Below are 24,821 nucleotides of genomic sequence, written 5' to 3'. Positions count from 1 at the left end.
AGTCAAATTTCTTCATCAATTAAAATATGCTACAGAATTCCAATTTCTGCTTCAATTGAATTAAAACTTGCTTATGGTATTTCACAAGTTTTTGATTTCACAATCTGTTAGGCAGTCTGGTTGACTTTACGTTAACTATAATCATCAGAAGTTATATTATTTACAAACACTCTTCCATGGAGTCTTTTTGGGGACTCAAACCTTCCGGTAATGAGGGCACGTGCCTTTGTGAGCTGAAAGCCGTGTCATCCATTCTTAGGACGGAGCACATTTGTGTGATGCAAGATAAAGTCTCACTGGGGACAGAATGCAAAGATAGCGAACAAGTCAGGTCCCGAGCTAGAAATGTTGTCGGTGACGCAAACACGCCCTCCCCACACTGTGAGGATGGCAGACGGCGCATGACGATCAGATGTCCTTCCTGCACCTCTCAGCTGGGGTGGGGCTGGCTTCACGTGCTCGTATCCACGCCCCCCGCAAGGGTGCCCCGTGCCGGAGCAGGCAGGGAGGCCAGCTGACTCTCGGCCCAGAGCAAGAGTGACGCAGGCCCCGCGTGCCGCCACAGCTCGAGAGCTCAGAAAGCCAGGACCTCAGGGAAACCACGTGTCGGCAGCCCGACCCTGCCGCAAACACGTCACCCCGCCCAGCACTGATGCAGCCCACCCCATCACACCAGGCCGGACGCGGGCTCGCGGTACCATGGGTGACCCTCGAGGACGGGACGTCCCTGCTCGCTGGACCTCCAGACAGGCTTCAGGCAGTCACTCCCCAGAGGGAGCCAGGTGCCTAACTGATGGGTCCGGGCTACCCGGAAGAAGCCGTCCCAGCAGAAGCAGGGCAGCCAAGCCGGCCACCAACGGGCTGTGTCCTGCCCTCCCCCCACGCGGCCGCACCACCCAGGCGCCGCCACAGGGCCCCAGCTGTACCTCCGGATGGCGACGGTGAGAGCCTCTGGGGAGCTGGCACAAGGACAGATGACCTCCTGGCGCAGGCCTTTACTCTGGAAGACGTTGAGGAACGCGTCGCAGGAGGAGATAGACCCTGCAGTGAAAGGGATGACCGTCGGCCAGCGGAAGCACAGGACGGACTAAAACCACCCAGACACAAGTGCTTCTCCCGTGAGGCCATGAGGCGGGCGGTGCACGAACACACCTCACTCAGTACCGCCTACGACTCACGTCACCCCACAAGATGGTTCACAAGATGGAGCCAACTGAGCTCAAGGATTGCCAGGTGTAACTTCCGCCCATGGCCTGCACACCTTCCCTGAGGCTCGCTCCCCCATTTTCCATGTGCGAGTTCGCAAGAGGACTTCATCTAAGCCGAGGGATGACGACTCTCCCCTCTGGTAACCGCGCCGGAGAGATCCGAGACTAACCGCCGGGCGCCTATCAGCAAACTACTTCCTGACCCAAGGGAGCCCGGCTTCGTCCCAGACAGCTGGCTGACGCAGCCTTGTGTGACAGCGGCTCCCGAGTCACAGAGCCCCTGGGGAACACAAGAACCCTGGACACAACCAACACCGAATCCCGTAGCGGGGAGTCCGTGTGTGCGCATCACGTGTTCTGCTTTAACTGACAAGCGTCGCGTGGCCCAGTTTACAGATGGTCAGAAACCACTGCCGCCCCGTCCACTCCGTCTGCCCCCCGCTCACACGGCCCTCTCCTCAACAACACGCCTGCTGGCCTCTCTTTCAACCCAGGCCAGTGTTCCCTGAGGGACGCTGACGGCGTTCTGTGGGACTGCTGACTCACTTTACCTGGCGGTTTTCCCACAGGATTTGAAAATGAAATTCCATTAAAATGACAAATTAATTTCTTGATCAATAAAATTACTGCAGACCATAAAACAATAATAGTAACATCACTCAAGGAAATGCATGTGGGGACTACTTAATTCAATCCTCATAAACACTTCAGATTTAGGCACCATTTTGCAGCGAAAGAAGGAAAGGATTAAAATCAGAAGGTTACGGTTTCCTTCAGAGGATCAGGAAATGGCAACAGCAGGGCTCAAGCGCGGGCCCCGCGGTGGCTCCCTGAGGCTTCAGAGAGTCCTACTGCGGTCACGGATCTGAGACAGCTTCCTGACCACAGTTACGGCCAGAACAAGAAAAGCAACGTGCAGAAATGGGCAGAGGAGCGGCTCCTTCCCAGCAGGTCGGTCACTTACAGGGATTTGCGCCATCGGCCACGATCAGCATCCGGAGGGAAGAGAGGTTGATGTCTCTCTGATCTCTGTGTGCTACTAACGCCCAGTGCATGTCCCTGGATTTGACACAGGCCACCTTTGCTGTGGGGACAGTAGAGGGAAGAGTGTTAACAAGCACACTGTCAGACCAGGAGCTGTTTAAAGAGGGAGCTGGGGCTCCAAGGGCCTCGGGGCGCCTACCTTTGTACTGGCAGACCTTCTGAATCCAGGACAGCGGGTTCACCTTCATCAGTGCGTACGGGATGCTGATCACGTGCATCATGTTCATGACGCTCTGCAGACAACGCACCAGGGTGACTGCTGACACGCTAGCAGGACAGGCACCCCGCCCCACCACGCTTTGTGCAGGGACACGACAGGCCCAGACCCCGTCACAGGCTTACTCCCTGCCCCACACTAGGGGCCAAGGGCACCATTTGCCACACAGAAGATGCCAGAGAGGAGCATGTCCATCTAGCAGGCGCCAGGCCTTGCTCTAGGAGGTGGCAGTGAGATAGAGACTCAGAAACTGCCGATGCAGAGCAATGGTGAGCAGGTGGGTGACGACACCAAGACTATCACAGAGGTCCCTAACAGCAGCAACAGCCATGAGGCAGCTGCCACGGCCATCCGGCGGGAGGTGGACTGAGTGCCCACGACACCACACAGGACCATCTCTCCACCCGAAAGGCAGGAGCCCTGCGGTTCAGGAGGACCCGGATGCAGGGGATATGCCTGCGGGCACGGAGCTGCAGACGGCAGGACTGACGTCAGCCCGGGGTGACGGAGCCCACGTTCTCCCCAACGACACCTGCTTGCCTAGCAAGTGCTCACGTGCAGCTCTGCTTCGCCAGGTCAGCACCTCCTGGGACCCAGGGGCACAGCCCAGCCACAGGGAAGCTGGCTGGTCCGGAGCCCCCAACCTTCGGTCTGTGTGCCGCGCTCGTGCCCTCACCAAGAGGCGGCAAATCCCACTTTCTCTACCCATATCCTATCACTCATGCAAAGGCCCCTAGAATTTTCTACCTCAGAAAAGATGAAGTTTAGTGTAAGAAACTCAGAAGTGGGAGTGGAGATCACCCTCCTGGGAACACACCCAGCAAGGCTCCAAGCAGCTACGCTCCGCACGCTCGGAAGGGACGAGCGGACATTAAATAAGCAGGCTGCAGCTCCATAAAAGCGCCACAGCTTGGAGCCGCCCTCCCGGCCAGGTGGCACCCACACCGAGGCGGCCTCGGTCCTCTGTGGTGGGAGCGGAGCTATCGGCACAGGGGGGCCGTAAAGTGCTTCCCCTGTGGCATAACCGAGCAGGTTTGCAAAATACTCATGGCGCTGACTCACAGAAAGGAAAAAGAACAGTGTCACGGCGACACCGAACACAACAGGAAAGTGACCCAGACCAGAGACATGACTAACGTCACTGCAGCTGTGATTCCAGAAGGGGCAGAGAGAGACCCTGTTTCCGCAGCAGCTGCCCCTCCGTGGGGGTGGGGGTCGGACTCCCATGAGAGGCGGACTCCCACAAGCCTCCGGGGCTTGGGAAGTCGCATTAGCGAACAGCTTAAAGCTTCCAGCAGTTACGGCTTTTCTCCCCAGTGCGGGAGGGGGCTTGAGCGAGCCACCCTGGGTACAGACCCCGATTCCGGTGTGGCACCGAGCATACGCAGTGGGAGCAGCACACACAGTGTGAGCAGCACACAGCAGGGCGGGGGGTGGGGGGTCACACTTACCGTCAGGATCCCATGCCAGAGCCCAACGTCCTTCTTGAAATCCAACACATTCACTATGGTTTCCGCTGAACAAATAAAAATGCAAGATTTTCATGCATGCAAGACTAGCACAGCCCAAAGGGCAAAGAAAATCCAACAGCACGTCAGGGGCAGTAAAGGACCTTGGGAAAACAGATCCCAGGACCTCTGCAGACATTCTGCGGCCTCCAACCCCATTTAACAATGCTCCCTGCTGGGAAAAGGGTCCAGCCTCCTGACACGTCGGGGACCTGACAGCCTCACACGCCACCTAGAACCCCTTACTCCTCCTGCTCATGCACTTACTGCCCCTCCCTGTCTGTAACTTGTTAAAGCTTCTTTTCATTTCCATCACAGGACCCCCAGGAAAGGGAAGTCCCTTCCAGCAAACGCAGGGAGCCACGTCACTAGAAGCCTCAGGGAGGCCTGAGTCATAGAGGAGGTGCAAGACTTGGATGGTCGGGGACAGGACAGTGTTCATGGTCTATAGGGACACCTTGGGAAGCGGGAAGAAAGGCCGCTAACAATACGTGGCTGAAAACCAGAGCCACGATGGCACGTGGCAGCTACGTGGAGTGCCCACGGCGCCAGGAACTGCTGTTCGGAAGCCACACGCGGGCACCGGGCATTTCCCAACACCTCCTCTTAGGCGGCGCTGGCTCCCTCTTGTGCTGTTCACAAAGCGCCGGTGCCGCGGGCCTGACCCCACCTCGCAGAGCGGGCAGGCGTCCCTGTGAGGGGAAGCAGCCTGTGTTCCATGCTCTCCAAGTAATTTTACTTTAGAAACAAGGAGTGAGTGGGTGTGTGTTTCTTCTGACACCTGTGGCACCGACAGCCCTGGACCCTCAAGAAAGTAGGGCAAGAGATACAAGTCACAAGGTTGCGAGAAATGCTGTCATTAGAACGATGAGCACCAGCAAGCAAAGCGCTAGTGATCAGCAGCCACGTGTCTCGACATGAAAATATCTTGGAAACTAGTCTGGGACCAAACGTGAGCCAGAACATTCCTATGCCTCGAATTGTTTTTTAAAAGGGTCATTCCCAGTGGGATGGGGGACAGAGAAAGATAATGAGGAGAAGGGCATCCATCCCACAGCCCGCTTCCTCAAGCACCAGCCCCAGGGCTGCGGTCACGGCCAAGTCCCCAGGGCAGGGGCTTGGTCACAGAAGCCCTGGCCAGGGGGTAACTGGTTATCTGGGTAGACACTGCCTTTTACGAGCCCAAACCAGCGCTGTGGTCATGGTCACCTTTGGTCACCCTACCTCCTGGCCTCTAGGACTGTCTGATTCAGGCGAGAAAACATGCATCATAAAAACTACACCCTCGACTGTGTTTGCCAACACTGGGGCGCTCGTGGGATCCCCATCAAAGATTCTCACTGAGTTGCTAGGGGTGGGCTGAACGTGGGCTTTTCTTTTTTGAAAGATCCCCAGAGACCCTCACTTGCATCCAGGGATGAACACCCATGGAATTAATGTCACAGCCCGAGCCGTGCCCTCCGAGTCCACGGGGGGGGGGGGGGGCTGCCGGCATGCGGTGTGGCCACGACTGGAAGTCCAGCCTCTGCCGAGGTGATGAGGGTTCAGGGAGGTCACGGGTGGGCCTGATCCCATCAGGACCCGCATCCTGGGGAGATGAACCCAGAGCTCTCCCTCCCTGCACAGTGAGGACAACGAGACAGCACGGCCTGCTGAGCTCTGTGCAAACCTGACCAGACTCATTTCATTATCCCAGCCTCGAGAGGGGTCCCTGCCCATACCTTCCGTGTAGCCACATGCCTGCGTGAGGGCCTGGCAGTGGGTCAGCAGTGCGATCCTGGTCACAGTCACCCCGAGCACGCTTCCGTCCTTGCAGGTCTTATACTAAAACGAGATGGGGGCGTGCAGAGAGGTACAGAGAGGACCAGCAGCCCAGCTGCCCGACGCCCACGCGCAGCGCTGCGACTCACCTCTATGTAGGCGGTGTCGTTGTTTGCGTCTTTGATGTGTGGGAACCAATCTCGAGGGGGCTTGGAGAGGTGCTTCGACTCCGTGACAAACCACAGCAGCTTCGGCCAGCCTTGCAAACGAACAACACGTCCCTTTGAGAGGCGCCCCACCCAGAAACCAGGCGCGCCGCGTCACCCCCCTTTCCTGTGGCCCGTATGACACACACGCCGGGTGGGATCGCTGGCGCTTCCTCAAGCCTCAGACCATGTCAACAGCACGCACGCCGCCAGGTAGAGCACACCACGCGGCAGGCTGATGGCAGCTGACGTGTCACATTTCACATGTGGAAGAGCGTGTCCAGGGGACACAGGGCCTTCCCGAGTGAAGAGCCAGCCCCCCACCAGGCTCCCTGCTGTGGCTTACCCTTGAACTGAGGGATCTCCCCAGTCGGGCTTTTCGGTAGCCCTTTGTGGCAGGCGTCGCTCGTCAAAGCCACAGTGACGCCACAGCTTCCAAGCAAGAACCCGATCTGCTGGCTCCCTGCGTCCTGCGAAAGGCGACAGACACAGAAGTCACAAAGCCGGGAAGGACAGTGCCCTCCCGGCAAAACGCGGCCTCGCCCTGGGTTTTGGGAGGGACAGAACCTCCCTGGACTCTGCAGAACTGGGTCATACCCCCTGCTGTCACTTGCTGCTGCGTGACCTTGAAGGGGGCAGCAAGGTCACTCAGCCTCGAATGGGTTTGCTGCAAGGGACAAACTGGAGGAGCGTGCAGTGTTCAGCGTGCGCCTGGCACACAGTGGGGCTCCTTGAACGGCTGCTGCCACATCTTCCTCCAGTTTGACCACAGAACAGAATCATCACAGAGAACAGAAAGGGTTCGTCTTCCTCTGTGGCATGGAGTCTGACTTCACAGCTGCTCAGAGCACGGGGCCCTGCTGTGTTTGATGACGTCACTGTGGGTGAACCAGAAGCCCACTCCTGACCGAAAGGCCTGCCCCCACTTCTGCACGCCGAGTACGTCTATGAACGGGGACCTACAGCCAGATAGGCATCTGCTGCAGGACAGGGACTCCAGTGGCCCAGAGGGCCACAACCCCCGACCCACCAGCACTGACACAGGAACGTGGCACCCAGCAGACCCCACGGGAATGGGCTTTCCTTGGAGAGGCAGTCCAGGGACTACCAACCTGTGCTTTTGTCACCGACCATATCAAGCTGCCACAGCAAGACTGTTCAACTGGCTTTCTTTATCCCCACAGTCACACCAGCTAGGGTTTAGGAAAAAAAACGAAAACCAGGAAGGAGCGGACCTTCCTAAAATTGCAACGGGACAGTGCAGGGAACCGGCCACCCTGGTTCATTCCCACAGGGCTCTGCCTACAGCCGCGGACAATCCTGCAAGCCTGTCGGCAGACGGGCCCTGCCTTCCTGCTGCTCCGCCCGCGTGTGCCTCACTAAGAAAGTATGTGATGCCAGGTCTCCAGGGGGTAACGTCAGCAGCAGTGATGTCTTCAAACTAGTCTTTCAAGCGACTGGTTCATAGCTTAGCCCTATGGTTAAAACAGGTCTCCTTGCTCGGAACTGCACCCCAGCCTCCCGATGCCCCGTGCAGCCCGGAAAGGGGTGTCCCCTTTTGGGTACTCTTCCCTCGAGCAATGCTTTTTCAAGTGTTGTTTTTAATACTCCAGTATGAATTTGGAGATCACACTGCCAAAGACAGAGACAGGTTCTGACCCACAGCTGGTGGCAGGAAGGCGTTTCTTCGTGAGCAGGAGTTTGCGGACTACCTCAAGGCCACATGCGCCACGGCGCAGGAGCGTGAGCACGGGGCTGCGGGCTGCGGCCTCCAGGGCCCGCGGCCGTGCCAAGTACTCGCAACCCATCTCCATTCCCTGGCAGACACTGTCCCTGCACCCTGACTTTCTACAACCTGCTCGAGACTGATGTCTAAAGTGACACAATCACACACATAAGACAGCTGACATAAGGGGGGACAGCAGATGAGGAGGGTAGTGGGCAGAGCACCACAGTCCAGCCCAAAGTTCAGACCTCGCCTCGAAGGGGCTTCCGTCCTCTTCACCTAGGAAATTCCCGCCAGGAGCCCCAGCCGGCCGTGCGGCAGCAGCTCTGCCCACCCAGCCCCAGCGGCGCAGGCGACACGCGGCCACCGGCTCTCGAAGCAGCCCATGCGTCTCCTTCGCCCACTGAAACCGAGCGCGCTGGACCCCAGAGCCTGGGGCAAGTGGACACGCTCTCAACACCATGTCGGAGCCACGGTCCTCCCTGGGGCCTATCTCCACAAGGGGCCTCCACCCAGCCTGAGAAGGAGCTGCCTCCAGGTGGCCCGATGTGCCACCGGCTGCAGGAAGCTGCCGTCCTGTCTCAGGGAGACTGAATGAAGCGTGTGCTCTCCGGCCCCAACACAGCACCCTGTGTGCCCCTTCCCCGGGAAGGCCCACGTCCCCATCCTCTAATGAGCTGCACCATCAGGGCTGCTGGTGACCACCTCCCCGGTCATAAAATCTTGATGATTCGTTCTGGCTCTTCAAGATAAGCCAGAGCACACCTGACTTCAGCCTGTCACCTCCACCCCTCCTGCAACAGAGAGGCCGTGTTACGTCACCTTGTGGGAAGCCTCCCCTTCATCTCCCTGGAGCACCCACCAGGCCAGTGAGGACATGTCTCAACCTGGGTCTGCTCCCTCCCAGTCTACCAGGCAGGAAGCAGCAAGCTTGCCCACAGCAGAGTGTGACAAACGTGAGGATGGTTCGCAGAAAGCCCCTTTCGTGAACTCACTCCCTCACTCACTGTATCATGGCCCCTAACTATGAGGCTCATGTTCTTTGCCAGCTGAGCCACTCCTTGGCTCTCAGGAGGTGGAGCAGGACAGAGGGGCAATGGTCTCACAAGTGCACTGCGCTAATGCCCGTGGCCCATGGGCTGTTCTGTCTCCGGGCCTGTGGTACTTAGCATATGCACAGCTTGCCCCCTCCTAACAGCCTGTCACTCTCCCGTCAGATTCGCAGGCCTGAGGCACAGCCTGTGTCGGCAGAGGGGACTGCCACCTCAGGAGGGTGACAGTGACAGGCTGTCCTAGGTCTGCCGTGACTCTGCAGGTCCATCCTGGCAAGCCCCCCGGATGCTCCCCTCTGGCTTCTCCGTGCTCCCTGGCCAAACCATCTGGGACCTCCGGCCCCTCCTACTGCAAACCCTTCACGGAAAGTGGAGCTTTCTCCTCCTGCCCAAGAACTAGGAGGGACAATAAAGAAACGTACAGGAGACTAAATTGTTGTCCCTTAAACAACATTCAGGATTTGGAATGCTGGCTCTCATTGGCCCTTCAGGACAAATCCAGTGGGCACAGAACAACAGAGAAGGTGTGCACACTCCCACCTACACTTCCGTACACATTTCATCCCATTCTGACCTGCACAGAACCAATGCGGTCTTCTGTTCAAAACTAAGAAACATTTTCCAAGGCACCAACGCCATGTTCTGAACTCAGAGCCCGAGGACTGGCATGCAGCTTCTGGCTTCACTGAGACAAAGTCGTCTCCTGGTCCTGTTTCCCAGCAGAAAACGCTCTGTGGACAGAAGAACCACAGCGTCTTCTTCTGACACGTGTCTTCTGGTCCCATGGTTCAGGCTGATAACCCTAGGGTTTCCGTGGGCTGGTGAGGTGAGGGCGCACCCCCTGCCAGGTCGCGGCCTGGACGCCTGAGACGGTAGGCGGCCCAATCCCAGCAGTGCCAACACGGCGCACGCAACACTCCGCTGCCCTGCCCACACCTGTGCCAGCTCCCGCCCGGGTGCGCACCTGCACGGACCCTCGCTGGACCCCCAGGCTTGCGCTCAGGGCCCTCAGCCTCAAAAGGGACTGCTGGGACCCAGGGGCTAGGACAAAGCACACCTAATGACAAGACAGCTTGTCTCCCATTGATTATTACTGCAGTAACTTCAGACTCCCACAGAAAAGTTTCCAGTACAATTAAAACGAACCACTTACGCGTCAAACATCCAAAGGACTTTTAACCTCATTACTTATGTGAATAATGTTTATTCACTTAATATGCATTCAAGTGTGTGTTAAGAAACGGTACGTGGCGGCACGCGTCTGCACCAGCAGGGTCTGAAGTGACGCTCCTGTGCCGTCAGGGGACCGAAAGGGCAGAGGCGCATGTCTCTTCGTCCACATGGTTTTCCTCTGCGAACCAGCTCTGTTTTGGGAGACATCAGGCTATACACTTAAGTAGAAAAGTCAACCCTAAATGTGATGAGAAACACATAAGAAACAGCAACCGACCACATGAGAACCGCACAAAGGCAACTGTCTGGTTACTGCAGTGCCCAGAGCCAGGCTCCGTGTGCTCAGCAGCCTGCGAATTCTCCCCGATGGTCATTCTGACACGACTGATGACAGAACTCGGACGGCCTGGAGCCCTGAAGTCAGGTAACCAGCCCTTTGCATCTCCCAAAGGCCTCAGCCCCCTGAGTTTAACATCCGCTGAAGAGGAGCATCATATGCCCTGAGTAGGCTTTCAGGTTAAGTGTAGCAACATTAACCATGGTGCCAAGGACTCACTTAGAAGAACGTAACTATCCATTCACTCAAAATCCCCAAACTTCCACATTTCTCAATCGTGAAGATCACAGGACTCGAGGTTCTGAGGAAGCACTTTCCGGGGTGTCTACCACACACACCTGGAGTGCTAACACCTGCAAGGAAGCCTTCTCCCCTTAAACCTTTCATGGAGTTTCTGTCGCTCTGCCTCACTGTGGAGCATCATGCACATGGGCAAAAAACCTTATGCTGAGATGTGGGATGAGTTCAACCTGTTTCTTATATCTGGATACACTGTAATAGCAAGATCTGGAATTACAGCTGATAAGTCAGAGGTGAACACGCGACTCGATCATGTCCAAACACCAAAACATAAGCGACCACCAACATCCCCTGAAATAAAAACGCTATCATTTATCCAGATTTCAAGTGTAATGACACTGAAGAATATGCTATTCACTTATTGACAGATTACCAGGCTTAACATTCTTTTTTCAAAAAGTTCAGACATAATTGACATGTAACATTCTAGTAGTTTCAGGTGTATAATATGATGATTCAATATTTGTATACACTGCAAAGTTATCACTACAAAAGAAAAGTTGAGAACTTTAAGATTTACTCTCTTGGCAACTTACAAATGTGCACAAAGTATCACTGAAAGTAGTCACCGTGCTCTATGTTGTACCCCCGAGACGTATTTATTTTATTACTGGAAGTCTGTACCTCTTCCCTCCCATCAGCCATTTCACCCACCCCACAACCACCACCACTGGCACCAACCGATCTGTTCTGTTTCTTTAAGTTCTGTTTGTTCATTTGTTTTCTTAGACTCCATATCTAAGAGAAATCAAATGGTGTTTGTCTTTCTGTGTCTGACTTATTTCACTTAGCATAATATCTTCAGGATCCCTCCAGGTTGTTCTAAATGGCAAGATTTCATTCTTTTTTTTAAATGGTTGAATAATATCCCATTGGTATATACATATCATCTTATCTTTATACATTAATCCACAGATGGACACTTGAGTTATTTTCCTATCTTGACTATTGTAAAGAATGCTGCAATGGATATTGGGTATATAGATCTTTTTGAATTAGTGTATTCACCTTTTTTTTTTAAAGAAAAATACCTACTGTAATTGCTGGATCATAAGGTAATATTATTTTTAATTTTTTAGGCACTTTCATAGTTGCTATTTGTCTTTTTGATATTAGCCATTTTAGCAGGATGAGGTGATACCTCATTGTGATTTTGGTTCCTATTTCTATTTGGTTCCTATTAGCGATGCTGAGCATCTTCGTGCCTATGTGTGGCTGTGTGTGTCCTCTGGAAGAATGTCTAGTCAGATCTTCTCCCTATTTCTTACCTGGAGTGTTTCTCTTGCTCTTGAGTGGTATGAATTCTTCAGGTATGTCAGATATTAATCGCTCGGCACATACACAGCGGGCGCCCGTTTTCTCCCACTCTGTGGGCGACAGCGGCTAGCCTCCGGCCCTGTGCATCGGGTCTGTAGTTTCGTGTGGTCCCACTCGCGTGTTTTTGCTTCTGCTGCCTTTGCCTTCTAGAAATTTTATGATTTCAGGTTTTACATTCAAGGGGTAAGATGGGGTCTACTTTCATTCTTTTGCCCGTAGTTGTCCAATTTCTCCAACATCATTGATTGAAGAGTCTGTCCTTTCCCTATTGTATATTCTCGGATCATCTGTCCTAAATTCATTGACCATATATATGCGGGTTGATTTCTGGGCTATTTTACTCCACAGATCTGTGTGTCTTTTTTTGCCGATACCATAGTTTTAATTACTAAAGTTTTGTGATACAGTTTGAGCCCAAGCTTTGCTCTTCTTACTCAACTGTTTTGGCCATTTGGGCTCTCCTGTAGTTCCATACAAATTTTTGGAATGTGTGTTCTATTTCTGTGATCAGTGCCACTGGAATTTTAACAGGGATTGTCCTGAATACTGCAGATTTCTTTAGGTAATAAAGACATTTTAACAATATTATTTCTCTCAATCCGTAAGTATGGAATGTCTTTCCATTCATTTGTGTCTTCCTCAATTTTGTTCAATCAAAGTCTTATAATTTTCAGAGTATGAGTCTTTCAGCTCCTTGGTTAAATTAATCCTAGGCATTTTATTCTTTTTGATATAATTATAAATGAAAGTGTTTTTCTTAATTTCTCTGATATTTCAATATTAGTGTATAGAAACGCAACCAATTTTTATATGTTGATTTTTTTAAATAATTTTTTTTAACTTTTTATTTATTTTTTTATACAGAGAGAGACAGAGCATGAGAGGGGGAGGGGCAGAGAGAGGAGGAGACACAGAACCGGAAGCAGGCTCCAGGCTCTGAGCTAGCTGTCAGCACAGAGCCTGATGCGGGGCTCGAACCCACGATCTGACCTGAGCCGAAGTCGGAGGCTTAACCGACTGAGCCACCCAGGCGCCCCTATATGCTGATTTTCTATCCTGCAACTTTACTCAATTCACTAAAAAGTTCTAAGAGTTTTTTGGGGAGTCCTTAAGGTTTTCTATATATGAAATCATGCCATCCTCAAATAAAGATAGTTTTACTTCTACTCCTAACCCTTTGTCTTTCGGTGGCATCGGTTAGAACTTGTTTCATTTCTGATTATAGTGAAGTCCTATTCTCTTGTTTTCTTGCTGAGTCTAGGTAAAGGGGTATGCAACATGTTAACCCTTTGAAAGAATCAGCTTCATGGTGTCACTGATTTTTTTTCTGTATTCTTTTTAGTCTCTATATCATGTATTCCCACAATGATTTGCTACTTCCTTCCTTCTACTAACAGGGCTTCATTTGCTTTTTTCTAGTTCCTTAAAGCTCCAGATTAGATTAGCAGAGACTCTTCTCGCGGGCTGAGGGAGGCCCGTGCTGCTGTGGCCGGCCTTCCGAGAGCCGCGTCTGCGAGCTCCGCGGTCTCTGAGGTCCGGTCGGCGCTTCGGTCGGTCTCAAGCCGCTTCCTGACTCTTCCTCTGGCTTCGCCGTGGAGCCAGCAGCTGTCCCGAGGCGTGCTGTTTAAACCCCACGTGGTTGTGAAGTTTCCATTTTCTTCTTGTAACTGACTTACAGTTTCATACCATTATGGGTTAGAAAAGATGCTTGATTTCAGTCTTGATTTATTGATACTTATTTTGTGGCCTCACATGTGCTCTCTCCTGGCTGGGGAACACTGAGAAGAACACTGAGAAGCAATCCTACTGCTTGTGGACGGCGTGCTCAGTATAAATCAAGTCCACTGGTGGCGGTGGGATACTGATATCCCTACTACTGAACTGCATTTCTCCCTCCAGGTCTGTTAAAATTTGCTTTATAGCTTTAGGTGCTCCTATATTGGGTACATAAATGTTTATAAATGTTATACCTTCTTGGTGGACTGATCCCTTCATCATTATGGATCACCCCTTGTCTCCTATTATAGGCTTTGGTTTGTGTTTTGTCTGATAGAACTATGGCTCCGCCTCTTTCTTTACATCCTCAGTTCCATGAAGTGTCTTTCTGCAACCCCTCACTTTCCTCTGTGTGCATCTTTACATTTGAACGGAGTCCCTTGTAGGCAGCAGATCAATTGTTCTTGGTTTTTTCCCATTAACCCACTCTGTGTCTTTTGAATAGAGAATTTAGTCCTTCTACATTTAAAGTCATTATTGGTAAGTAGGTACTTATTGCCATTTTGGTAATTGTTTTCTGGAGCTTTTTTAGTTGGGCCTCTCTGTTCCTTCTTCACTTTTTTGTGGTTTGATGACTTTCTTTAGTGTTACACTTAGATTTCTTACCCTTTGTATTCTGTGTATCTACTAAAAGCATTTGCTTTTTGATCACTATAAGACTCATACATAACAGCCTACACACACACACACACACACACACACACACTTAATTATGTGTCTGTGTACTTATATATTTAGTTTAAACATACTCTACAACTCTGAGTTTTACCTGCCTCCCCAACATGTTTAATGTTTGGTGTTACATTTACATCTCTTTACTTTGTGCGTCCCCTAAGTATTGTAATTTTCCAGATTTTTATTACTTTTGTCTCTTTAGCCTTCATTCTAGTTTAATAAGTAATTAATCCATTACTTTTATTCTACATTTACCTTTACCCCTGAGATTTATACTCTCCCATGTTTCTTACTAATCAAGGCCCTTTTGCTGTAACATATTCCCCAGGGACTGTTTAGTGGTGATGAGTTCCTTTAGGGTTTGGCTGTCTGGAAAACTATCCCTTCTTCAATTCTGAATGACGGCCCTTGCTGGGCAGACTCTCCTTGGTTGTAGGTTTTCTTTTCAGTGCTTTGAATATATCCTGCCACTCCCTTCTGCGTTGCAAGGTTTCTGCTGAAAACCTGCTGACCATCTTAGCAGTTTCCTTCTTTGGTGCAAGTTGTTTTTCTCTCTGCTGGTCTTAAGATTCTCTTGTTAGCATCTGACATTTTAGTTATAATGTGCTTTGGTGTGAACTCCGTGGATTTATCTTATTCACAGCTCTCCAGGCTTCATGGACCTGGATGTCTGTTTCCCTCCCCAAGTTAGGAACGTTTTCTGCCCCTTTGTCTTTCTTTTCTGGGATACCCATATTGTGAATGCTGTTCTGATTGAATTTGTCCTACACGACCCTCAAGCTACCTTAAATTTTTATTGGTTTCTTTTTGCTGCTCTGTGTGAGCTCTACTGTTCTGTCTTCTTTTTATTTTTTTTTTTTTATAATTTTTATTTATTTTTGGAAGACAGAGAGAGACAGCACGAGCAGGGGAGGGACAGAGAGAGAGGGAGATACAGAATCCGAAGCAGGCTCCAGGCTCTGAGCTAGCTGTCAGCACAGAGCCCGACACAGGGCTCAAACCCACAAACCGTAAGGTCATGACCTGAGCCAGAGCCAGATGCTTAACGGACTGAGCCCCCCAGGCGCCCCATTGTCCTGTCTTTTTGATGGCTGCTGCTCCCTTCTGCTTCTTCTAGAGAGAACTTCCAGGGCATTCTTCAGCTCTGTAGGTGTATTCCTCTTATATTTTTTTCATTAAAATTCTTTTATTATTTATTTTTGAGACAGAGACAGAGAGAGAGAGAGAGAGAGAGAGAGAGAGAGAGAGAGAATGCACAAGTGGGGAAGGGGCAGAGAGAGAAGGAGACACAGAATCCGAAGCAGTCTCCAGGCTCCCAGCTGTCAGCACAGTGCCTGATGTGAGGCTTGAACTCACGGACCATGAGATCATGACCTGAGCTGGAGCTGGACGCTTACCCAGCTAAGCCACCAGGTGGCCCCCCTTTGCTGTATCCGTAAGTGGTGTGACAACTGTCCGGTGTTCCGTCCTATTCTCCATCTGCCTGTTGAGGTTCTGTGTTCATCCTTTCTTCTCCTGAGTTCCATGAGCTTCTTTATGACCATTACTTTGAACTCCTAATCAGGTAAAGTATTTATCTCTGTTCATTAAGGTTTTATCTTGTTCTTTCTTCCAGAACACATTCCTCTGTTAGCTCATTTTGTTGGAGTCTGTATTAAGCAGAGCAGCCACCTCTCCCAGTCTGGAAGGAGTGGGCTGTGAAAGTAGGGACCCTGCTGTTCAGCCTTGCCCTGGGTTGTCTCCTGAACCCTTCTGATCGTCTAAGCAGCCAGATGCACTCCCCGCACGTTCCCACTGTTGAGGGTGTGCCAAGTCCTGTCCAAGTTCCAGAGGGAGGAATCCCACTGAGCACTAGTACAGGCTGACTGGCAGCCAGGCCTTCAGGCAGCAGCTTCTAAAGTATGCGGATACAGACTGTCCTGTGGGACCACAGTCCTGAACCCGCCAGCCTCCCGACTGGGATGTCTGGAGGTGTGTCCTGGGCTACACTTGCAAAAACCGGGGCTCCTTTCTGGCAGGTGCCGGTAAGCTGTAGCAAAGTCAAGGGAAAGGGCGAAGTTGTCCCCTGTCTATGTTCCCTGGGAGCACCTCCAGTCTCCACATGCGTGGCAGACCTGACGCTTGTACCTCAGGCTGCGCCCCAGGACAGGCAAACAGACCTCCCTCCCAGAAAGACCAGGCGTGTGTTTCAGTCTGCTGTCTGTGCAGCGCTCCACACGGCCACCTGTCAGAACGGCCCCTCTGAGTGATACAGTCCTACAGGGGCCAGCAGGTGTGCGAGCTCCCGGCTCCCAGTGCCAGGTGGTCATGGGTGTCCCCGCGCAGTCTGGGTGTTCCTGCAGATCTAGCAAGGCAGGAGGGAAGCGTGGGGCTGCAGCACGCCTGCTGGTCTCAGTGACGCAGGAGGGCACAGGGCTGGGGCACACCTGTTGGCTCCAGTAGAACAGCACTAGCAAGGCACAAGCAACATGCAGGATGGTCCCTGTCAGCGATTCTATCCCCAGCCCAACAGGCCCCTGCCCCTCTGGCGGATGCATCAGGGTGAGCAAATGAACCCTCTTCACACACAGTGTAATCACTTTCCAAACCCGCTCCTGCACTGGGCCCTGGGACAAGTGAGTCGAGCGTCAGCCCCTTGGGTGTGCGGGACACAAGCCCCGGTATTTTCAAGGCAGATGCTTTGGGGGTCTGACTCGCTGGTGCAGGCCCAAGGGCTGGAATGCCTGATGGGGGACATAAACACCTCACTCCTCAAGGAGAAGCTCTGAATCGGTGAGACGCCCCCGTGCGTGGCGGCAATGCAGCGCGGGGCGTCTGGTGAGGCCGCGTCCCTCCCTCTGCTGCCCCGGCTCACTGTACACGGAGGAGCTGGTCGGCCAGCTCTCGGGGGTTCTGTGGTCGCTCCGCCGCAGCCGCAGACGCGGGGGGCGGGGGGGGTGAGCTCCGCACGTCTGCGTGCAGTGGCCAACACACAGCAGCCTCCCCCCGAGAAGCTGCGCCCGCCTAGACCCTGCCACTGAGCTGTGCGCGTCAGGAACTGTCCCCTCTGCTGGCGTGCGTGACGAGAACCTGCAGAGCCTCACCGGCGACAAACACACCTCTGTGCTTCTCGGTCCACATCCCGCTGAGATGAAAAGCCACGTGAAAAGCAGCCCCCTGCACACTGTGACCTCCCAACAGAGCATTCCGCCGCGGCCGGGCCTGGCCCTCCCCGCTGGCACGGCGCGCTCTTTACCTTTCTCGTGAGCGGCACTTCGATGGGCACAGGAACCACCTCGGCCAGCAGGCAGCCGTAGAAGGCCACCATGGACGCAGCGGGGTCGTTGTTGGGGAACACCAGCGCCACCTGCACGGAACAGAGCCGGAGGGATTAAACAGCAGATCGAGGCCACCAGCTTTCAAAATACCAAAAAAGGATGCAAACCGCCATGGGCAGCAGGCTCGTGTTCTTAGCAGAGGCTAAAACAAGTACTAGGCACATGTCTAAAACTACCCTTCAGCAAGATGCATGTAAGTACCATGTACTTTCCCTTTAATTTACATGGAAGCCACACGTACCGCCCAGTCGTCCCTAGCACGGCCCCAGACAACTACCCCGACGTTCCACACGTCGCCTTCCCTGCCACGTACTCCACACGGCGCGAACTACCGCCGCGGCTCAGTAAGAACTTGTGTTTCCACATGGCTGTCACCGCTGTGCCCCCTCGCCGGGGCAGGGCTGACGGGGCGCCGAGCACCAGCTCCGCTCTGTCCCGGGTCAGCATCAGCCCCTCCAGGCCTCGGTTTTCCTTCCTACGTCCTAGCGCTGTGGTGGAGGTGCTGAGGGCTCAGGGCGAGGCCTGGCGCACGGGGCGCAGCCGTGAACGTGAACCAGCCGTGGCGTCAGTCTGTCCATGCCACCCTCGCAGATGAGGCTCCGTGAACACCTGCCGCCCTCATTCCACCCACCGCCTTCCGCTCGGCCAAGGGGATGAAGAGCACAATAATCTTGGGGTTACAAAAGACAGGCTGATTTCAATTAGCCTGGGTAGTATGATTTTTTTTTAAGTTTATTTGAGAGAGAGCGCCTGTGCATGCGAGAGCAGGGGACGAGCGCACAGAGAGGGAGGGAGAATCCCAAGCAGGCTCCGTGCCTCCAGCACAGAGCGCGGCATGGACCCTGATCCCAGGACCCGGGATCAAGAGCTGAGCTGAAATCGAGAGTCTGATGCTTCCCTGACTGAGCCACCCAGGCGCCCTGGGTAGTAGGATTTCTAGCCCCCAGAGTAGCTTAATGATGAACGACTGTTCCACGGAACGGCTTATCGTTATTCTGCCGCCCGTGAAGGGCTTTCGTCCCCCTTTGACTTATTAGCAGCCTGCTGACCCACCAGTGTCTGACAAGTGACCTAAAATCAGGATGAATTTTAAATATATCTGATGGCATTAACTCTTATACTTGATGCAAAGGCTCCGTGATGCAATGTTTTATTTTTATTGCTGCATTTTTAATATAAAGCTCTCACAATGTTCCTTTCTGTCAGCAGCTATTATTTAACAAAGACGTCATCCAATGTGAGTTGGCCTGGACCCCGTCCCGGCGCCCATGGGGTAGCCCGTCTGGCGCCGGCCAGCCCTCCTGCTGCTGCGGCCCCTCCGTGACACTGCAGTAGCTGTCCCGTGTCCCCGCTGCCCGCGCTGCCCCACAGACCCTGCTCCTGCCGTAGCCTGCGTCACCCCCACGTGCTAGCTGGGCAGCGGGGTCCCACTCCCCCTTGTGGACAAGTTTGCTGTGTGTCCATAAGCACACAGATCCCATGACTTAACACGTACAGGTCACTTCTGCATTAGTCATTCAGGAACTTAACCAATTCTTTCCTCTCAAGATGTCCTAACCAGAAGTCCTGGTTTTGCCAGGAGCAGGTGGGTAACACACTTTATCTCAGTGTATGAATAAGCAGGTTGGCATAAAGGGACGCCGATGGCAGCTGAGAACAGAACAGGCCGCGTCATAAATTGTCCGTGTCAGAAATTTGGCAACACAGGATAGCTAGTGGGAAAAAACCCCAAGTTTGGGACTAAATCAAGGTTTCCTTTCTATGTGGCATTCCTGCCGTTCACTGAAACCAGCTAAACGAGAGATACATGGCACTGTAAGGCCAGCAAAAGCCCTTCCGCACTGCTGACGAACGGTGTTTGAAAACTCTGAGAAGTAACTGTTGCTTATGTCAACCCCCAATCTGTCCCGATGGTGCCCAGCTGGGTGCCAGGAGCAGGGCGCGCCGGGCGCGAGAGGACGGACTTGCGCATCTACGCAGAGGAGCCTCCGGCGATCGGTCTACACAGTATGGTGAGCTTTGTGGCCGCAGGGGCTCTGCCCGCAAGCGGCAGCTGAGCTGACAGCGACCCGTTTCAGATCTGGATCTGGCAAAGCAACAACATTCAACTGCGCATCTGCAAGCTTCCGGGCACCGCTGCCACAAGACTTCTCTCCCTGAAACAGACCGAAACTTTTGAGGGCGTCGTTCAAACCGCTGGGCAAAGACAGAGACGCTGACGCTCCATCCCCAACTGATGGATGCACCGATTCCTAAAGGACCAGTTAACTGCAGACCTGTTATTCTTCCGGGAGCTTCTGATCTGCCAGGAGCACGGAACCAAGAGCAAGAAGGCGGGGTACCCGCGCGCCAGACCAGTCAGTCCCGTTTTCCGGGGGCCAGGTCTGGCTGCCACCCCAGTTCCATTCAAGGGAAGACCAACCCAGCCGGGGGCTTCAAGCTCCCACCGCACTGCAGCTGTACTCAGGCTGGTGAGGCAGAGGGGTGTTAAATAGGATGAAATGTTATGTTACAACGTAAAGTGAATAAAAGCAGACTACGAAATTGTATACTGTATCTCTCAACAACCTAAAAGTAATGAACAGAGAGTGTCAGATACCTCTGAAGGCTCAGAATAAAAACTGAAAGTCTGTTGTTGTTTTGTTTAGCGGTTTAAGGAAGGAAGTTGTGCTTCCGTCATTCCCGGAAAGTCTTCCTTCCGTTTCTGAGTCCGTCACAGGCCCTGTCTCACTGGCGGCTCCACAGGGATTCCCATGCAATGCGCGTTTGCAGGTGCCCAGTCCTGACAGACACACACAGCTCCCCTGCGTTGACTTCTCCATGGACCCCTTGAGAGGTCACTGGGCCGAATCGCCCATGGGGCACGGCAGGCACCCACAAACCAAGAGGCGGAGGCACAGCCCACCACCGCGCTGTTGAGGGTCTCCTGCTCGTAAAGGGATCCGCCTCGGCCGGCCTGCCTCCAGTTCTCCCTGCGCCACGGGCTGCTGCGCACGTTCCCCACATCGGCTCCTTCCCGCACTTTCCTGGGGCCTGGCCAACAGCTCCCAGGCTCATGTTTCCTCTCTGGGAAGACTTCTCAAGTCCCAGATGCCCCTCAAAATGAAAAAGATCTCTCTCCTTTCCAGATAGTTCATCTCCCTCTCTTACCACCTTTTTGGGGGACCTTTATCACTTTCCATTTATAGAAAAGCTAATTATCAATATTGTATCTATTTATGTTTTAACAGTACAGCAGGCTCCCTTCATATGTAATGCATCTTTGCACCTGCCAAACTTCTGACTAGGTATCCCAAACCCTAACCAGCTTAGGCATATAAAGCCCTTTTCAAAAGCCCAAGAAGGTAATTCCCCAAAAAAATGTTAGTAAGGTCACACACATGAAAAAAGGTAACTTTTATGCTAAGGACTGAATGATCATTATTCTGGGGAAAATTATGTTTTATTCGAAAGTGATTTTCAAAGAGGGCAAAAAACTCTCTTTATAGCAACACAAGCTTATGATCAATTTACTGCTATGGTCATATGTATTTATTTGATAAAAGTATCTGTGTGCATGTGCCCAATACTGACCACATGAATAATGTTTTAAATAATTTAGGAAAGTAGTCCCCGTCCTATGGGGTTAGTCTGCTGACAAACCTTTTTACATAGTTTATCCTCTCAAAACTGTGCCCCACAAATTCCTACTCCCGTCAGAGCTGAAGAGAGATGGCTTATTTCGTAGCTGTTACTTGAGAGGAACCTCGATAATCTGGAGACCGTGATCTATAAGAGTTTTTAACAAAACCGCTCTACTAAGACTCCATCAAATTATAGTTAGGAGAGATACTACGTTGCAACTGATTTTTTTATTGAGGCAAAACATACACGATGTTGACCATTTATTTATTTATTTTGAAAATGAAACGCACGGCTCAGCAGCACGAAGTACGTTCACAACTAGAACCATTCTCTCCTGAACTTCTCGCCTTCCTAAACTGAAGCCTCGTCCCCGTGAAGGAACTTCCCAGCCCCAGCTACCGCTGCCCTCTGACTCCACGCATCTAACCACTCCAAGTCCCTTGTACGGCTGTCCTTTGCTGTCATCCTGCATATCACGTAGTCTTTGAGCTCACCGTGTTTTAGTGTATGTCTCCGCGCATCTGTCCGCGGACACTAGAGTTACTTCCACCTTTTGCTTTCAGGAATAATGCTGCTACGAACACTGGTGTAGATTTATCTGCTCAAGCCCCTGCCTTCAGTTCTTTTGAAATGGACAGGAAGTTGTTGGATCAAGCAGAAATTCTAAGTTTAATTTTTTTTAAGTTTTGTAAATGTTTTTTATTTATTTTTGAGAGACAGAGAGAGCGCAAGCAAGGAAGGGGCAGAGAGAGAGAGGGAGACACAGATCTAAAGCAGGCTCCAGGCTCTGAGCTGGCTGTCAGCACAGAGCCCGATGTGGGGCTCGAACCCACGAACCGTGAGATCATGACCTGAGCCGAAGCCGGACGCTCAACCCACTGGGCCCCCCAGGCGCCCCGAGTCTAATCTCTAAAGGAGCCGCCACTCTGCTCTCTGCAGCGACTGCCCCAGGGCACGTTCTTGGCGGCAGCACGCTGCGTTCAGCTCCTTCATTCGGGTCCACACACGCTTCCTGCTTTCTGGGAACAGCCGTCCTCAGGAGCGTGGAGCGCGGTCTCACCGTGGCTTTAACGTACAGCGCCCCGGCGAGCAGTGACGTGGAGCATCTTCTGAGGTGCCCGCAGGCCATCTGCAAATCTTCTCTGGAGAAATGTCTACTCGAGTCCTCTAACCATTTTATAAACTATGTTTTAGGTTGTTCCTGAGCTGCAGTAGGTTTTATTTTTAGCATAGTCTGGATACTACTGTCTTATCAGATACAGAATTCTTAAACGTTTTCTCCTGTCCTGTAGGCTGCCTTTTCAGGTAACGTCCTTTGGTTCACATATGTTATTTTGATGAAATCCAGTTTATGTTTTTATTTTTGTTCCATGGTGTTTTTGGTGTCATGTAAAAAAGCACTGCCAAAGTCTGTTACGAAGCTTTCCTCCATGTTTTATTCCAAGAGTTTTACAGTTTTTGTTCTTACGTCTTTGAACCACTGTGAGTGAATTGTTTAACAGATGGTGTAAACGGTTCCACTTTGTCCTTCTGCTCTCGGGTGGCCTAGCTTGCCCAGCACCGTTTGTCGAAGAGACTGTCCTTCCCCGTGTCCTGCCTTAACCTCCTTAATGAAACCCGCTTCACCGTGCGTACGAGGATTTATTAATGGGCTCTCTAGTCTACTCCATTCTCTACGTCTGCCTTATGTCAGTACTGCACTGTTTTGATCACTGGGGCCTCGCAGTTTTATAATCAGGAAGTGCTAAGACCTAGAACTGACATTTGAAAGCCACAGATCAAAGTTGTTCAACAGAAAAATGGAAAGAATCACAGTCCACCACTGAGGTCTGGGGCTAATCTTTTAGGAAATTCCTCATGATGGGACCATCTTTAGAACATCTTAAGTAAATCACAGCTTCTGTTCTAGTTGATTTATTGTGCTCAGCACTGATATTTTTATTGAATTCACTTGGAGTTCCTTGGGCACGGGTAGGATAGCCCATGTTGTGGTCTAAGGTACAAAGCAGCAAGTGGGAAAAAAGATGCTACATCTGAAGGCAGGCAACGTGGTTCTGGCCCTGCCCCACATTTAAAGTGGGGTTCAAAGCATGGACGTGGGTGTTCAGTTCTCTGAGTGTAACACTGCAGAGGAACACTAATGTCTGTCCTCTGTACCTTATCAAATTGCAGTAAGAATAAAAATTTGCAGATCAGTGAAAGATAGTAGCCTCTATCCAGAAATTTAACACCAGGAAAGGACTGGCACCCGCAGTGTGCTACAAAGACTGTCAGTCACACTGGGAAACATAAGCAAAATTTTACATATAATTTGTCCTACCGGCCTGGGTAGATGACACACAAACGTTTCAAAGTAGGAAACAACAGGACGGCGGTTGGAACGGTGGCTCTGGGTCTGCCAGAAACAGCTGTGAGTGCTGGCCGAGCCACTTACCGGTTTCGTGCCTTCATCTGATGTGACCCTCTCAAGTCCCTGTGTCCTCAGGGATGAGACAGGAGAGGTACTATAGTCCAGCTCATGGGACTGTCGTAAAGGCTAAATGATATATTGTGCAGCTGACCCTGATGCAGTTACTGTTAAGAAAGCCTGATTTAGTAGCATTAGCATTAGGAGATGCTGAACTCTGGAACTTCAAACAGCAAGTGTCTCTGTCACGTACGATGGAGTGTTTATAGACGTGGTCAAGTGCACTTACCCTGTCTCCTGGTCGTACCATAGGTTCTTGCTTTGTACCTAATTTATGCAGAATGTTGTAAGCAACCTTCATACTTCTTGTCCACAGTTTGCCTATTAATACAAATGATAAAGACAGAAATAAGTGGACACGTGCGTTTTCAGTTATGTACCACCATGCACATTAAACTAGAGATAGGACTCATTCATTTTAAGCCTTCAAGTAACCCTGACTCCATGGAATCGCGAGAGAAATTAGAGCCAGAAACTCTGACTCATAAACTCTGAGGCCTGAACACTGGCACGAGGTGTGCGAAGCAGCTGCAGCAAAGCCGCAGGGCATTCACATTCGCAGAGGGAGGGGAAGACTTCTGGGGGGCCAGGAGGGCAGGCACGATGGCAAGAGGGCATCAGTGCTGGCTCCTGTTACGCAAAATGACATTTCTGCTGTTAACAGGTCCTTGTTCATGAAATGAATGAATGCAAAGGGTACTCAGGACATACTCTGCAGGGCCTGATCCCTCTCCCTCCCCGTGTCTGGAGTTTCTCAGCATCACATCTTCCTTGTCCTGGGGATTTAGAATATTTTGAGAGTAATACTTGAACTTAAAGATGGTGGTAAGTATTCAAAGCTAAAATCCTGAACTCAAAAACAAAAACAAAAAAAGACCACAGGAGGAGGATTAAAAACAGGATTTAAAAAAACAGCAGAAAGGATGGCAAGCTTGAACGATGCTCCAGGTCCCCCCCCACCTCCATCCTGGAGCCTCCGCTCCCACAGCACGACCTCCAGGTCCCCCCCCACCTCCATCCTGGAGCCTCTGCTCCCACAGCACGACCTCCAGGTCCCCCCCCACCTCCATCCTGGAGCCTCTGCTCCCACAGCACGACCTCCAGGTCCCCCCC

The 24,821-nt window shown here is 51.9% G+C and overlaps 1 protein-coding gene across 1 annotated transcript in view; it reads right to left on the bottom strand.

Moving 5' to 3' along the window:
- DIP2C (disco interacting protein 2 homolog C) overlaps window positions 1-24,821 on the bottom strand; it is a 188,237-nt gene that overhangs the window by 95,738 nt on the left and 67,678 nt on the right. Inside the window, exons 10-18 of the mRNA XM_029955601.1 lie at window positions 23,938-24,029; window positions 17,536-17,646; window positions 6,291-6,414; window positions 5,888-5,997; window positions 5,699-5,801; window positions 3,921-3,985; window positions 2,392-2,485; window positions 2,173-2,292; window positions 927-1,041 (exon numbers count right to left, since the gene is read on the bottom strand). Coding sequence (XP_029811461.1) covers window positions 927-1,041; window positions 2,173-2,292; window positions 2,392-2,485; window positions 3,921-3,985; window positions 5,699-5,801; window positions 5,888-5,997; window positions 6,291-6,414; window positions 17,536-17,646; window positions 23,938-24,029 — 934 coding nt within the window. The remainder of the gene's footprint in view (window positions 1-926; window positions 1,042-2,172; window positions 2,293-2,391; window positions 2,486-3,920; window positions 3,986-5,698; window positions 5,802-5,887; window positions 5,998-6,290; window positions 6,415-17,535; window positions 17,647-23,937; window positions 24,030-24,821) is intronic.

Source organism: Suricata suricatta, chromosome 10 (genome assembly GCF_006229205.1).
Source record: "Suricata suricatta isolate VVHF042 chromosome 10, meerkat_22Aug2017_6uvM2_HiC, whole genome shotgun sequence".
NCBI classification, from domain to species: domain Eukaryota; kingdom Metazoa; phylum Chordata; class Mammalia; order Carnivora; family Herpestidae; genus Suricata; species Suricata suricatta.
This window is presented reverse-complemented; position numbering and strand designations above follow the sequence as displayed.